The sequence below is a fragment of the Oncorhynchus mykiss genome, chromosome 10 (assembly GCF_057628025.1).
Source record: "Oncorhynchus mykiss isolate SJ-2025 chromosome 10, ASM5762802v1, whole genome shotgun sequence".
Taxonomy (NCBI): domain Eukaryota; kingdom Metazoa; phylum Chordata; class Actinopteri; order Salmoniformes; family Salmonidae; genus Oncorhynchus; species Oncorhynchus mykiss.
This window is the reverse complement of record NC_143031.1, coordinates 43062329-43075487: the sequence shown is the minus strand read 5'-3', so window position 1 is coordinate 43075487 and position 13159 is coordinate 43062329. Positions and strand designations below refer to the sequence as shown.

The window sequence follows — 13159 nt, the reverse complement described above, 5'->3', positions numbered from 1 at the left end:
GACAGAATATGACAAGAACACAAGCCACATGTAAAAAAACACACTTTCACTCACAGATAGGCACTCCTGTACCCTTGGGAATAACCAAATCACACACAATCCATTTTCCTCCCAAGCAGCATAACCCATAGCAACTTGACATAGAATATGATTTCAGCCAATCACAAGCCAATCGCAGGCTTCCCAATTACAGTAATCTCCCCTTCTCTCCAGTACCTAGACATTATTTAGAAAATATTTACAACATAACTCACTACCCTATTCATACACTATTTAGTGTTGCCTCACTTGATTAAACGCAATTAATCAACAGGATGAAAAATGTCTGTTGGCCAGGTCGAGCTAGAATCCAGCAGTGTTTCTGGTGCCCCTCGTTTCCCATCCCAGCCCAAAGCTCACTTTCAAAGGCATCCCTCTTTTGTGTACATGGAATTAGATAAACCTTCAGTTTCTGGGCTAATTAGCTGTGGAGTTGTGCACTAGGCAGGAGCTAGCAGAGGTGCGACTGCTACAATACAGTACACAACGATGTCTCATTTCCCCCGAAGAACAATCCTGATCCAATTTTCACCAGATCAAGGGCTGCTGCGATAGCAAAAATAGAATAATTTGTTTGAGGTTTGTTCTTGCATCAGAGGCAATTCACACGGTAGTTCTTCTGCAGTGTCAATTGTTATTTATTCATTTATTTATACATTCATATCAGTTTCCCCTCCCCCACCAATCATCATCACCCTACCAGTCTTCATGTGTTTTATACTCTGAAGCTTGAAATGACTCTTGAGCACGTACCATCTTTCTGTTTGGCTGTGGAACATATTGATCGGATTAAAACGGAAATTAATTTGGAACACTGCCAAGACGTGGCCTGGTGGATTGTGATGTCACATCCTTCGCAGTGTATTGCTGCTGAGTAGACATCACAATGGGATTGCAAACACTCAAACTCTCTGTTACAACGCCTCATACACAGTGAAATATGCATGTCGGCTAAATGTAGACTGCAGCCTAAGCCCATTACATCTAGTATACTGTGTGAGCTGGGTTTTGACATATCATGGGGTGAAGCAAAGCCCAATATGTTACTACAGTAACACTATAGAGCCTAGACATTTACTTAGGTCTATAAAAAGCGTCTCTATTGTGAGGTCAGTGTTACAGTACAGGGGGATCGACATACTGCAATTCTGTGTGGAGTCAGTACTGTGTGTGTGTGTGTATATACATGTATATACACATACTGTGTGTGTGTGTGTGTGTGTTTGTGAAGGTGGCTTATGTTAAACACTACCTGCTAATTAGCTTTACTGAATACTGAACAATCTTTGAAGAAAAATCCTTTCCTTTCCAAATGTGTTTAATTGGTCCTGATTGAAGAGAATATTGAAGTTACACTGTTATGTTCCATTATGCTTTTATTGAGTCAAAATAAATCAATGCTTGGACAACTAATCAACTACAAGGGGGCAGAGCCTGTCAAAAGAAAATAGTAAAACACTTTTTTATCCCTCTCCTTAAAGCCAATCCAGAGTCTGTACTTCAACCCAACAGCAGCCCAAACTCTGGTTTGGGCTATGCTACGGTATATCAATAATACAAATTTAAAAAAACATTAAACAGCAGGAAATCTTACAGATTGTGCCTTTAAGTTATTACGTCAATCTTCAGCAGTAGATTTCTGTCAAATAGAATATAATCAGAGATCAGCAGACCCCCGTCAGAACACTGCTTGATGCAGATGGAAGCAGGCTGATCTGCTGAGGCAAGCACTTCTTACTGAGATGATTGGTTTGTGGCAGATAGTGGGAACCAACGAGGCTAGGATTCTCAGGCCCTCTATTGCAGTGATGCTTTGGGTCAACCAATTATGACAAGCTAATGTATAGAGGTTGACCTCCATGACAACCAAGGAGATGAGCTATCATCTGCAGCATATGAAGTCTCTCAACCTGATCATAGGTGCACTGTGCTTACTGGTTACTGAGCTGAGCATGTTAACATGTCATACCTACATTATCATCTTCAGGAAAGGAATTTAACTTTGGAGTGTATGTGTGTGTGTGTATTGGTGTGCTGGTCTTGAAAATAATTAAATATGAGTGCTATAAATGGCTTAACCCCAAACGGACTGGTAACACTGCCTGAAATCTGATTATAGCTAATGCTCAACTCCAATGAGATTCAGTACACAAAGGATTTCAGGAGCACAGCTGAAATTCTCAGAACCGAATGCCCTTGATACAAGCAAGCCCACTGGGCAGCCTAAAATGGAGATACAAATCCCGTATATGTAAATGCTAAACCTAGAAGTCTCACAAGTATGTGCACAATATTGTTTTCCCGAGCACACAGCGAGGAAACAAACACAGCCCAGTTGGGTCAGACAATAGAGATGATCTGGTGTAAACATACAATTCATCAATTTGCTTCATTAGAGGGACATGTTTTTTTTACTGTGGTCTAGATTTTCGGTTGTCCCTCGCCAAGAACTCATGTTCATTTTACGTTTATGTTACCTAGTACATTTTTGTCATTGACATGTCTCAATCCTCAAGCCATGGGTAAATATACTTCCTCAACAAATGTGGACACACAGTGAGGGAGTAGCATAGCTAACAAACACTGACCTTTTGACCGAGCCGACCCTTCAACAAAGTGATGGGGGTTTGACAGTTATGTATCATTTTGGAGGATGTTATATCAATAGTTTGGACTCCAAGGTTGTTGTTTTTTGTTGCTAGCTGGCTCTAGTCGGCTGTACCTGTGCCAAGACTCCAGTATTTTTCATCCTATAGCGTGTTATCCATCTTCTTTTTAAACAGTGAGCCAACATGTTTTGAGCACTTTTATGGTTGGCCAACACTCCTTTTCTCATGCTCCCTCTCATCTCTCTGCAGCAGACACATAATGAGAAACATGTTTGGAACGTCAAATCGCAATGCATATAGAATCGTGAAAATCTCAATAAATATCGTGAGTATAGTGTATTTTGATTGACACATTGCTTGATGTGTATTGATGAGTATAAAGGGCTCATTTGTGAAACAGACCTTGGTCTCGGCATGACTCCCTGTTAAAATAAATAGAATATCCTATTGTGAGGTCCTGGGCAATTTCCAGCTCTTACTATACACTGAAGCTAAAAATCCCTTGCTCTGACAGGACTAGCGTACAGTATGCATATCAAGGAAACCTTGCCTGAACAACAGACTAAACAGTAATCGAGGCTGACATGAGTGTAAGTGCTGCTATTCTTTGGTAATCTCATGGGTGTCTATTGGCTCAGCTTAAGAGCCCTTGTGTCTCTGATTACAATCTCCTGAAAGAATGATCCAAATGATACCACTCTATAAAGATGCTTCAATAGCGTTCCCTCTTGCTGGGACCAAATAACAGTTGCACTGTGACATAAAAAGGCTGAGGAGGATGACACATGCAATGCATCCTGGTCATTTTCACACTACCGTCTTACTCTGGAGTGAGATAGCCAAGAAGGACCTGCTTCTCAACCGGAGACGAAACAAACACAAGGTTAGTAGTGATCGGTGTAAATGTGGTATCTTACTGCTAACCTTAAATGAACCTAACCTACTCCACACCAGTTAGAACAGGATGTGAATAAACTATCTGACCAAAACTGAGGAGATCTCTTCATCCCCAGCAGTAGAAACCCTAGACAGTCTGTCCTAGCCTGAGCCTGCCTGACTGGAAGTTTACTCTGGCCTGATAGATGGAACAGGAGCTGGACTCACCATCCTCAGTGGGCACGTAGACATTGAGGTACAGACAGTCCTCACTCTGGTTCTGAACGTAGCCTGCTGCAGCATCCAGGTTGTCAGTGAACCACACCGGCAGCATAATCTCAGGCAGCACCCCGTGTACGTTCTGCGGGCATACAGGGGCAAACTGGGTGGCGTTGCGAATCTCCTGCCAGGAACCTGGTGCCTCAGGGGGCTGGAAGCGACGCTCGCCGATGGGCGGGGTGGCATAGGGCACGCCCAAGTACTGCTCCACGGGCCCCAGGATCTCGTTGTTGAGCTCCTTCCTGACGCCGCGCAGCTTGCCATAGCCCGTGGTGACCATGGGGTGTTTCCCGCTGAGGTCGGCCCGCTGACAGGAAGACAGGGTCAGGCAGAGGGCCAGGCTCAGGAGACACACCAGACACGGGTCAGACATCCTGCGGGGGCTGGAGCGCCGCGTCCCACCAGAACCCTGCCGTCTGGGACCACTCTCTGAGAAGAAGGACATGTCCTTCAGTCTTCTGGCCAGAAAAACAAATTATGACCAAGAGTTCACTCGTGGGCAGAAATGGGTATAGAAAGGACCTCCAAATAACCTAAAATTAGTAGGTTATTGGAGATACTGGGATAAATAAGGTATTGGGAGGGGTGGGGGGGTGGGGGGGGGGGGTAGGGGGTGGTCAGAAGCAGAGGTGCAGAGTGCGTCTTCCTAGCATGGTGTGAGAAGTGAGAGAGCAGGTGTAGAGATGGGGATGGACGGGGGGCATCCTCAGCTAGACTGTCTGCTCTGGTCCATTCTCCTGAGAGCTCCAGATAGGCCAGCTGCAGACTGACAGCTCCCACGGCCAACACGCCACACCTGGGTACACACAAGGGTCAGAGGTCATGTTTCATTAGTGGGTCTGTGTTTGGAGAGACACACACGAGTCATTAACTATAGCCGTTTTTAGTATTATGTAAAAACAGCAGTCCTACATCAGTTACATATGCACGTAAGATTTGCATTATATCGTGTACATTGTGCACTTGAGCTGACAGAACTAAGACATGTTCCCATTCACATGTTCACATCTTGGATACTGTATATCCATCCATGCTACGGTACTTTGAAGTGTAAAATGCTCTCCATGTAATCGACTTGACTCCTCAGAGAACACAACAGCAATAAAAGCCCATTGACACATCAATCAGGAAGCCTAAAAAAAGCGTGACACCCCCCCCCCCCTCCGGTGCGTCTATGTTGGCTTCCCCCTCACAGCTTTGTTTAGTTGGTTCCTGCCTTCTCATGGTTCCACTCGAATGGGCGGCGCTAATCTGGCCCTGGCTTTGGGAGATGGAGCCGTTTAGGCGTGATAAAGGCTTTATGAGGCTAGCGCTCACTGTCTGCTGAATACCTCCCACCCCACCCCCACACCGCCCCTCACCTCCCCTGCTGCAGCCACTCCACCTGATGACAGACTAACACGCTACAGTGATGGCATATGATGCTACAACACGCTATGACAAGACAAGGATGTGAGCCCTATCAGGCTGAGGGAAAGGAGAAAGGAGCTAGCTATCTGCCTGTAAAGACAACAATCCGGGGCGGCAGGGTAGCCTAGTGGTTAGAGTGTTGGACTAGTAACCAAAAGGTTGCAAGTTCAAACCCCCAAGCTGACAAGTTACAAATCTGTCGTTCTGCCCCTGAACAGGCAGTTAACCTGCTGTTCCTAGGCTATCATTGAAAATAAGAATTTGTTCTTAACTGCCTAGTTAAATAAAGGTAAATTAACATATTTATATCCCTGACTCCATTTTAAGACTGGCTGTCTGTAAATGTCATGGAAGTGACACAGCTATACTGAATGGATGTTATCGACTATGCTGTAGCCTACACATTCAACTGAGTCACTATTTTTAAAACAACAAAGCTGGTTGCAATTTCAGTTTAATCTACCAGAAAAGACAGAACAAATATCACAAAAATGATGGCTAAACTCAAATATACTAATTGCTTAAAAATATATATATTTGTTGAGAAATGTTTTTTTTTAAACGGTATAATCTTTGTAAAAAAATATCCTAAATAGGACTGGTGGTTCTCACACATGCAGTTATCAAAAATATGGAAACGTCTTCTCTATCCAAAATTACAACCAACTGATTGCAGCATTACCGCAAAAATGGAGGAGGCAAGTGGTAGCCAGAGAAGGTAAGGAACTTGTCTGTCGGTCCTGCTTTAAAGACCAAAATTGGTTAAAGTTGTGATGAATAAAAAAGTATACCAGTTTCATTTAAGGACCAAAACATTAACAGCTGAGAAATACAGGTTGCAAAATAGTTGGTAAGAGATTTACAATGTACCGATTCCATGGCACATGGTTTATGAACTGTTACATAAAACAACGTTTTTCAATTTAAATGATACAATATCCTTGCACCCAATAGAATGTTATATACAGTACATTCGGAAAGTATTCAGACCCCTTGACTTTTTCCACACTTTGTTACATTATAGCCTTATTCTAAAATGTATTAAATAGTTTCCCCCTTCATCAATCTACACTCAATTGCCCACAAGGACAAAGTAATAAACAGTTTTTTTTGCAAAACTGAAACAAAACTGTAATATCACATTTACATAAGTATAAAGATCGTTTACTTAGAACTTTGTTGAAGCATCTTTGGCAGCGATTACAGCCTCGAGTCTTCTTGGGTGTGGCGCTTCTTGGGTATGAAGCTTGGCACACCTGTATTTGGGGAATTTCTCCCATTCTTCTCAGCAGATCCTCAAGCTCTGTCAGGTTGGATGTGGAGCATTGCTGTACAGCTATTTTCAGGACTCTCTTAGAACGGGTTCTGGGCTCTGGCTGGGCCTCGCAAGGACATTCAGAGACTTGTCCCGAAGCCACTCCCGCATTGTCTTGGCTGTGGGCTTAGGGCCATTGTCCTGTTGGAAGGTGAACCTTCTTCTCTCCAGTCTGAGATCCTGAGCGCTCTGGAGCAGGTTTTCAACATGGATATCTCTGTACTTTGTTCCGTTCATCTTTCCCTCAATCCTGACTTGTCTGCCAGTCCCTGCTGTTGAAAAACATTCCCACTGCATGATGCTGCCACCGCCATGCTTCACCGTAAGGATGATGCCAAGTTTCCTCCAGACATGACGCTTGGAATTCAGGCCAAATAGTTCAATCTTGGTTTTCATCAGACCAGAGAATCTTAGTCCTTTAGGTGGGCTGTCATGTGCCTTTTACTAAAAGTGGCTTACATCTGGCCACTTTACCATAAAGGCCTGATTGGTGGAGTACTGCAGAGATGGTTGTCCTTCTGAAAGGTTCTCCCATCTCCACAGAGGAACTCAAGAGCTTTGTCAGAGCGACCATCAGGTCCTTGGTCACCTCCCTGACCAAGGCCCTTCTCCCCCGATTGCTCTGTTTGGCTGGGCGGCAAGCTCTAGGAAGAGTCTTGGTGGTTCCAAACTTCTTCCATTTAAGAATGATGGAGGCCACTTTGTTCTTGGGGACCTTCAATGTTGCAGAAATGTTTTGTTACCGTTCCCTAGATCTGTGTCTTGATACAATCCTGTCTCGGAGCTCTACGGACAATTTCTTCGACCTCATGGCTTGGGTTTTGCTCTGACATGCACTGTCAACTGTGGGACCTTATACACTGCTCAAAACATAAAGGGAACACTTAAACAACACAATGTAACTCCAAATCAATCACACTTCTGTGAAATCAAATCAAATCAAATTTTATTTGTCACATACACATGGTTAGCAGATGTTAATGCGAGTGTAGCGAAATGCTTGTGCTTCTAGTTCCGACAATGCAGTAATAACAAGTAATCTAACTAACAATTCCAAAACTACTGTCTTGTACACAGTGTAAGGGGATAAAGAATATGTACATAAGGATATATGAATGAGTGATGGTACAGAGCAGCATAGGCAAGATACAGTAGATGGTATCGAGTACAGTATGTACAAATGAGATGAGTATGTAAACAAAGTGGCATAGTTTAAAGTGGCTAGTGATACAAATCAAACTGTCCACTTAGGAAGCAACACTGATTGACAATACATTTCACATGCTGTTGTGGAAATGGAATAGACAACAGGTGGAAATTATAGGCAATTAGCAAGACACCCCCAATAAAGGAGTGGTTCTGCAGGTGGTGACCACAGACCACTTCTCAGTTCCTATGCTTCCTGGCTGATGTTTTGGTCACTTTTGAATGCTGGCGGTGCTTTCACTCTAGTGGTAGCATGAGACGGAGTCTACAACCCACACAAGTGGCTCAGGTAGTGCAGCTCATCCAGGATGGCACATCAATGCGAGCTGTGGCAAGAAGGTTTGCTGTGTCTGTCAGCGTAGTGTCCAGAGCATGGAGGCGCTACCAGGAGACAGGCCAGTACATCAGGAGACGTGGAGGAGGCCGTAGGAGGGCAACAACCCAGCAGCAGGACTGCTATCTCCGCCTTTGTGCAAGGAGGAGCAGGAGGAGCACTGACAGAGCACTGCAAAATGACCTCCAGCAGGCCACAAATGTGCATGTGTCTGCTCAAACGGTCAGAAACGGACTCCATGAGGGTGGTATGAGGGCCCGACGTCCACAGGTGGGGGTTATACTTACAGCCCAACACCGTGCAAGACGTTTGGCATTTGCCAGAGAATACCAAGATTGGCAAATTCGCCACTGGTGCCCTGTGCTCTTCACAGATGAAAGCAGGTTCACACTGAGCACATGTGGCAGACGTGCCAGTCTGGAGACGCCGCGGAGAACGTTCTGCTGCCTGCAACTTCCTCCAGCATGACCGGTTTGGCGGTGGGTCAGTCATGGTGTGGGGTAGCATTTCTTTGGGGGGCCGCACATCCCTCCATGTGCTCGCCAGAGGTAGCCTGACTGCCATTAGGTACCGAGATGAGATCCTCAGACCCCTTGTGAGACCATATGCTGGTGTGGTTGGCCCTGGGTTCCACCTAATGCAAGACAATGCTAGACCTCATGTGGCTGGAGTGTGTCAGCAGTTCCTGCAAGAGGAAGGCATTGATGCTATGGACTGGCCCGCCCGTTCCCCAGACCTGAATCCAATTGAGCACATCTGGGACATCATGTCTCGCTCCATCCACCAACGCCACGTTGCACCACAGACTGTCCAGGAGTTGGCAGATGCTTTAGTCCAGGTCTGGGAGGAGATCCCTCAGGAGACCATCCGCCACCTCATCAAGAGCATGCCCAGGCGTTGTAGTGAGGTCATACAGGCACGTGGAGGCCACACACACTACTGAGCTTCATTTTGACTTGTTTTAAGGGCATTACATCAAAGTTGGATCAGCCTGTAGTGTGGTTTTCCACTTTCATTTTGACTCCAAATCCAGACCTTAATGGGTTGCTAAATTTGATTTCTATTGATAATTTTTGTGTGATTTTGTTGTCAGCACATTCAACTATGTAAAGAAAAAAAGTATTTAATAAGAATATTTCATTCATTCAGATCTAGGATGTGTTATTTTAGTGTTCCCTTTATTTTTTTGAGCAGTGTATATACAGGTGTGTGCCTTTCCAAATCATGTCCAATCAATTGAATTTACCACAGGTGGACTCTAATCAAGTTGTAAAAACATCAAGGAGGATCAATGGAAACAGGATACACCTGAGCTCAATTGCAAGTCTCATAGCAAAGGGTCTGAATACTTATGTAAATAAGGTATGCGTTTTTTATACATTTGCAACATTTCTAAAAAACAGATTTTCGTAATGTCATTATGAGGTATTGTGCGTAGTTTCATGAGTAATTTACATATTTAATTCATTTTAGAATAAGGCTGTAACGTAACAAAATGTGAAAAAAGTCAAGGGGTCTGAATAGTTTCCGAATGCTACAACCATCCCAGCTCTGCAGATTGTGCTGTAAAGAGACAGAATCATTAGATCATTTGTTTTGGTACTGTCCATATGTAGCTTGTATTTGGTCACAGGTTCAAGGCTAAAGAATTGCAATATTTACCTTGCGCAAACTCTGCAAATAGCACTGCTGGGTGATAATAATCTTAGCAAAAATGTGTATCTGTAGAAACTATGAGAACAGAAAGGTTCAGAACTTTTGTGAAAGAGCACTGTTGAAGAATATATGGTAATTAGAAATCAAAACTGGATGGCCTTCAGAGATAGATGGGAGGGGTTGAGGATAGCTGAAGGCTGGGACCTAAAACAAACAAACAAATAAAGACAACTAATGTAAAATATATTGTGTCTGTAAAATGTATACAGTATGTATAAGCTGGAAGTAGAAGCCTAAGTATTGTTGTCAATTATTCGTTTTTACTCCAATTAGGGGAGGGATGGTTGGGTTAGGGGAAAATAATAAAAGAAAATATATATATTTAAAATATATACAGTACCAGTCAAAAGTTTGGACACCTACTTATTCCAAGTTTTTAATTTTTTTTTTTTACAATTTTCTACATTGTAGAATAATAGTAAAGACATCAAAACTACTACATAACACATATGGAATCATAACCACCAAAACGTGTTAAACAAAATATATTTTATATGTGAAATTCTTCGAAATAGCCACCATTTTCCTCTGACGGCTTTGCACACTCTTGGCATTTTCTCAACCAGCTTCATGAGGAATGCTTTTTCAAGTTTCTTGAAGGAGTTCCCACATATGCTGAGCACTTGTTGGCTGCTTTTCCTTCACTCTGCGGTCCAACTCATCCCAAACCATCTCAATTGGGTTGAAGTAGGGGGATTGTGGAGGCAGCACTCAGCACTCCATCAATATCCTTCTTGGTCAAATAGCCCTAACACAGCCTGGAGGTGTGTTTTGGGTCATTGTCCTGTTGAAAAACAAATGATAGTGGGACTAAGTGCAAACCAGATGGGATGGCGTATCGATGCAGAATGCTGTGATAGCCTTGCTGGTTAAGTGTGCCTTGAATTCTAAATAAATCACAGACAGTGTCACCAGCAAAGCACCATCACACCTCCTCCTCCATGCTTCATGGTGGGAACCACACATGCATTGATCATCTGTTCACCTACTCTGCATCTCACAAAGACACAGCATTTGCAACCAAAAATCTCAAATTTGGACTCATCAGCCCAAAAGGACAGATTTCCACCGGTCTAATGTCCATTGCTCGTGCTTCTTGGCCCAAGAAAGTCTCTTCTTCTTATTGGTGTTCTTTAGTAGTGGTTTCTTTGCAGCAATTAGACTATGAAGGCCTGATTCATGAAGTCTCCTCTGAACAGTTGATGTTGAGATGTGTCTGTTACCTAAACTCTGTGAAGCATTTATTTGGGCTGCAATTTCTGAGGTGCAGTTAACTCTAATGAACTTATCCTCTGCTACAAAGGTAACTCTGGGTCTTCCTTTTCTGCTGGCGGCCTTCATGAGAAACAGTTTCATCATAGCGCTTGATAGTTTTTGCGACTGCACTTGAAGAAACTTTAAAAGTTCTTGAAATGTTCCTGGTTGACTAACCTTCATGTCTTAAAGTATTGATGGTATGTTGTTTCTCTTTGCTTATTTGAGCTGTTCTTGCCATAATATGGACTTGGTCTTATCTTCTATATGCCATCTCTACCTTGTCACAACACAACTGATTGGCTCAAACACATTAATAAAGGAATGAAATTCCACAAATAAACTTTTAACACGGCACACCGGTTAATTGAAATACATTCCAGCTGACTACCTCATGAAGCTGGTTGAGAGAATACCAAGAGTGTGCAAAGCTTTCATCAAAGCAAAGGGTGGCTACTTTGAAGAATCTATATATCTAAATATATTTTTGGTGACTACATGATTCCATGTGTGTTATTTCATAGTTTTGATGTCTTCACTATTATTCTACAATGTAGAAAACAGTAACAAAACAACAAACAAAAACAACTCTTGAATCAGCAGGTGTGTCCAGACTTTAATGGTACTGTATATTTCCCCAAAATATATATGGGGGATTGGAAATGATGCAGACAATTACATTGATAGAAGCCACAATCTTTCTGCAATATTAAAGCTGGGAAAAAAAGTGTCACTCTTACTCTAAATGTCTGTAATTTTAAGATTCACACATTATTTGAATCTATGTAATAAAAAAAAAGAAAATAGATATATTTAACAATAAGAGCAATGGTGTGAAATTGTACATTTCATTACTGGAGATAAATGGAAAAAGTGAGATACATGACACTGTACCTGTCCTTTAAAAAGGTTCAATATTGTGTGGGTCGTAACGGAGTGAGAATGTGTGATTTGAAAAGACGTTCCTAGGTTGGTATCTCAGACCGCCAAGTGGAGAGGCAGAGGAAGGAGTCAGGTGCCAACCTCTCTCACAGAGATTTACACCCAGATGAGAGACCTCTTCTGACCGATATGCCATCGGTTTGCCAGCCAACAACTACCCGTCCTGTTTTAAATATGGCCCATTAAAACAATGAAGTACGACAATGATGATTATGATCCCAGTTTGGCAGGTGTAAAAGCCAGAGCACAACTTCCTGTGTCACATTGTATATGAGGGTAATAGGACAGAGATTAAGATAAAGCATGATACATTTCTACCTTTAAAGTTTCAGCCTATTGGTTTTTGAGATGTGATTGTGGACAATTGGAATTCCTATACTTGATGACTAAGGATTTGTGTATTGATCTGTGTTGATCCAATTGTTGATCTGTTTCTCAACATTATGATGTTGTGGTATTGGCGTTGGTGTCATGTTAGACTGTAATGGTTTCTCAGGGTGTATATACCTCATGACTGCATCCAGATATGAGTCACCCTCGTGTTTTAATGAGATCTCTTTGCTCTGATTATTGGAGATCCTCAAATGTCGTTAGTCATGCATATTTATCAGATATAATTAGGGCCTGCTGCATATCGCACTTGGCAAGTGGGCTGAAATTAGATTTCATAAATATGCATTTGTTTTTTTGACCCCACACCCCCCGAAAAACAAGACAAGACAAAGAGAAGGAAATGAAAGGAATATGACACACTAAACAACAATAGGGAGACATAGCTATGGCTGCATCGACCAAACCTTCATAATCACCACATGTCCACCCGGTTTTCACTCCCACAAATTAGAGAGCAGGAGACGAGGAGCGAAGGTAGTTATGCTAGCAGATGACAGTACAGTGTTGGCCTACCACTGGAAATTGTGCGCTATCATTAATACGGGCAACACACCTGGAGGGCATTACTAGCAGCAACCCCCCAGCCATATCCATAATATTATTGATTTTATGAAAATGGATCCACCACTATTTTCTCAAAAAAATAAATAAGACAAAACAAGCCTAGGTACAGACAGACAGGCAGGCAGGCGCGCACACACACACACACACACACACACACTAAATTTCAGTCTGGACATAGGCATGCCAAGCATAGTTAAATTCACTAGGCTATTGATAAGGCCT

The 13159-nt window shown here is 42.8% G+C and overlaps 1 protein-coding gene across 9 annotated transcripts in view; it reads right to left on the bottom strand.

Annotated features, from left to right (window-relative positions):
* Positions 1-13159, bottom strand: part of LOC110533114 (neuroligin-2) — a 79443-nt gene that overhangs the window by 44424 nt on the left and 21860 nt on the right. For all 9 annotated transcript variants that reach the window (XR_016483714.1, XR_016483715.1, XR_016483718.1 and 6 more), the window contains exon 2: positions 3753-4599. Coding sequence is in view for 1 of the 9 variants with exons in the window: in XM_036990359.2 (XP_036846254.1) it covers positions 3753-4248 (496 nt within the window). In the remaining 8 variants the exon portion in view is untranslated. The remainder of the gene's footprint in view (positions 1-3752; positions 4600-13159) is intronic.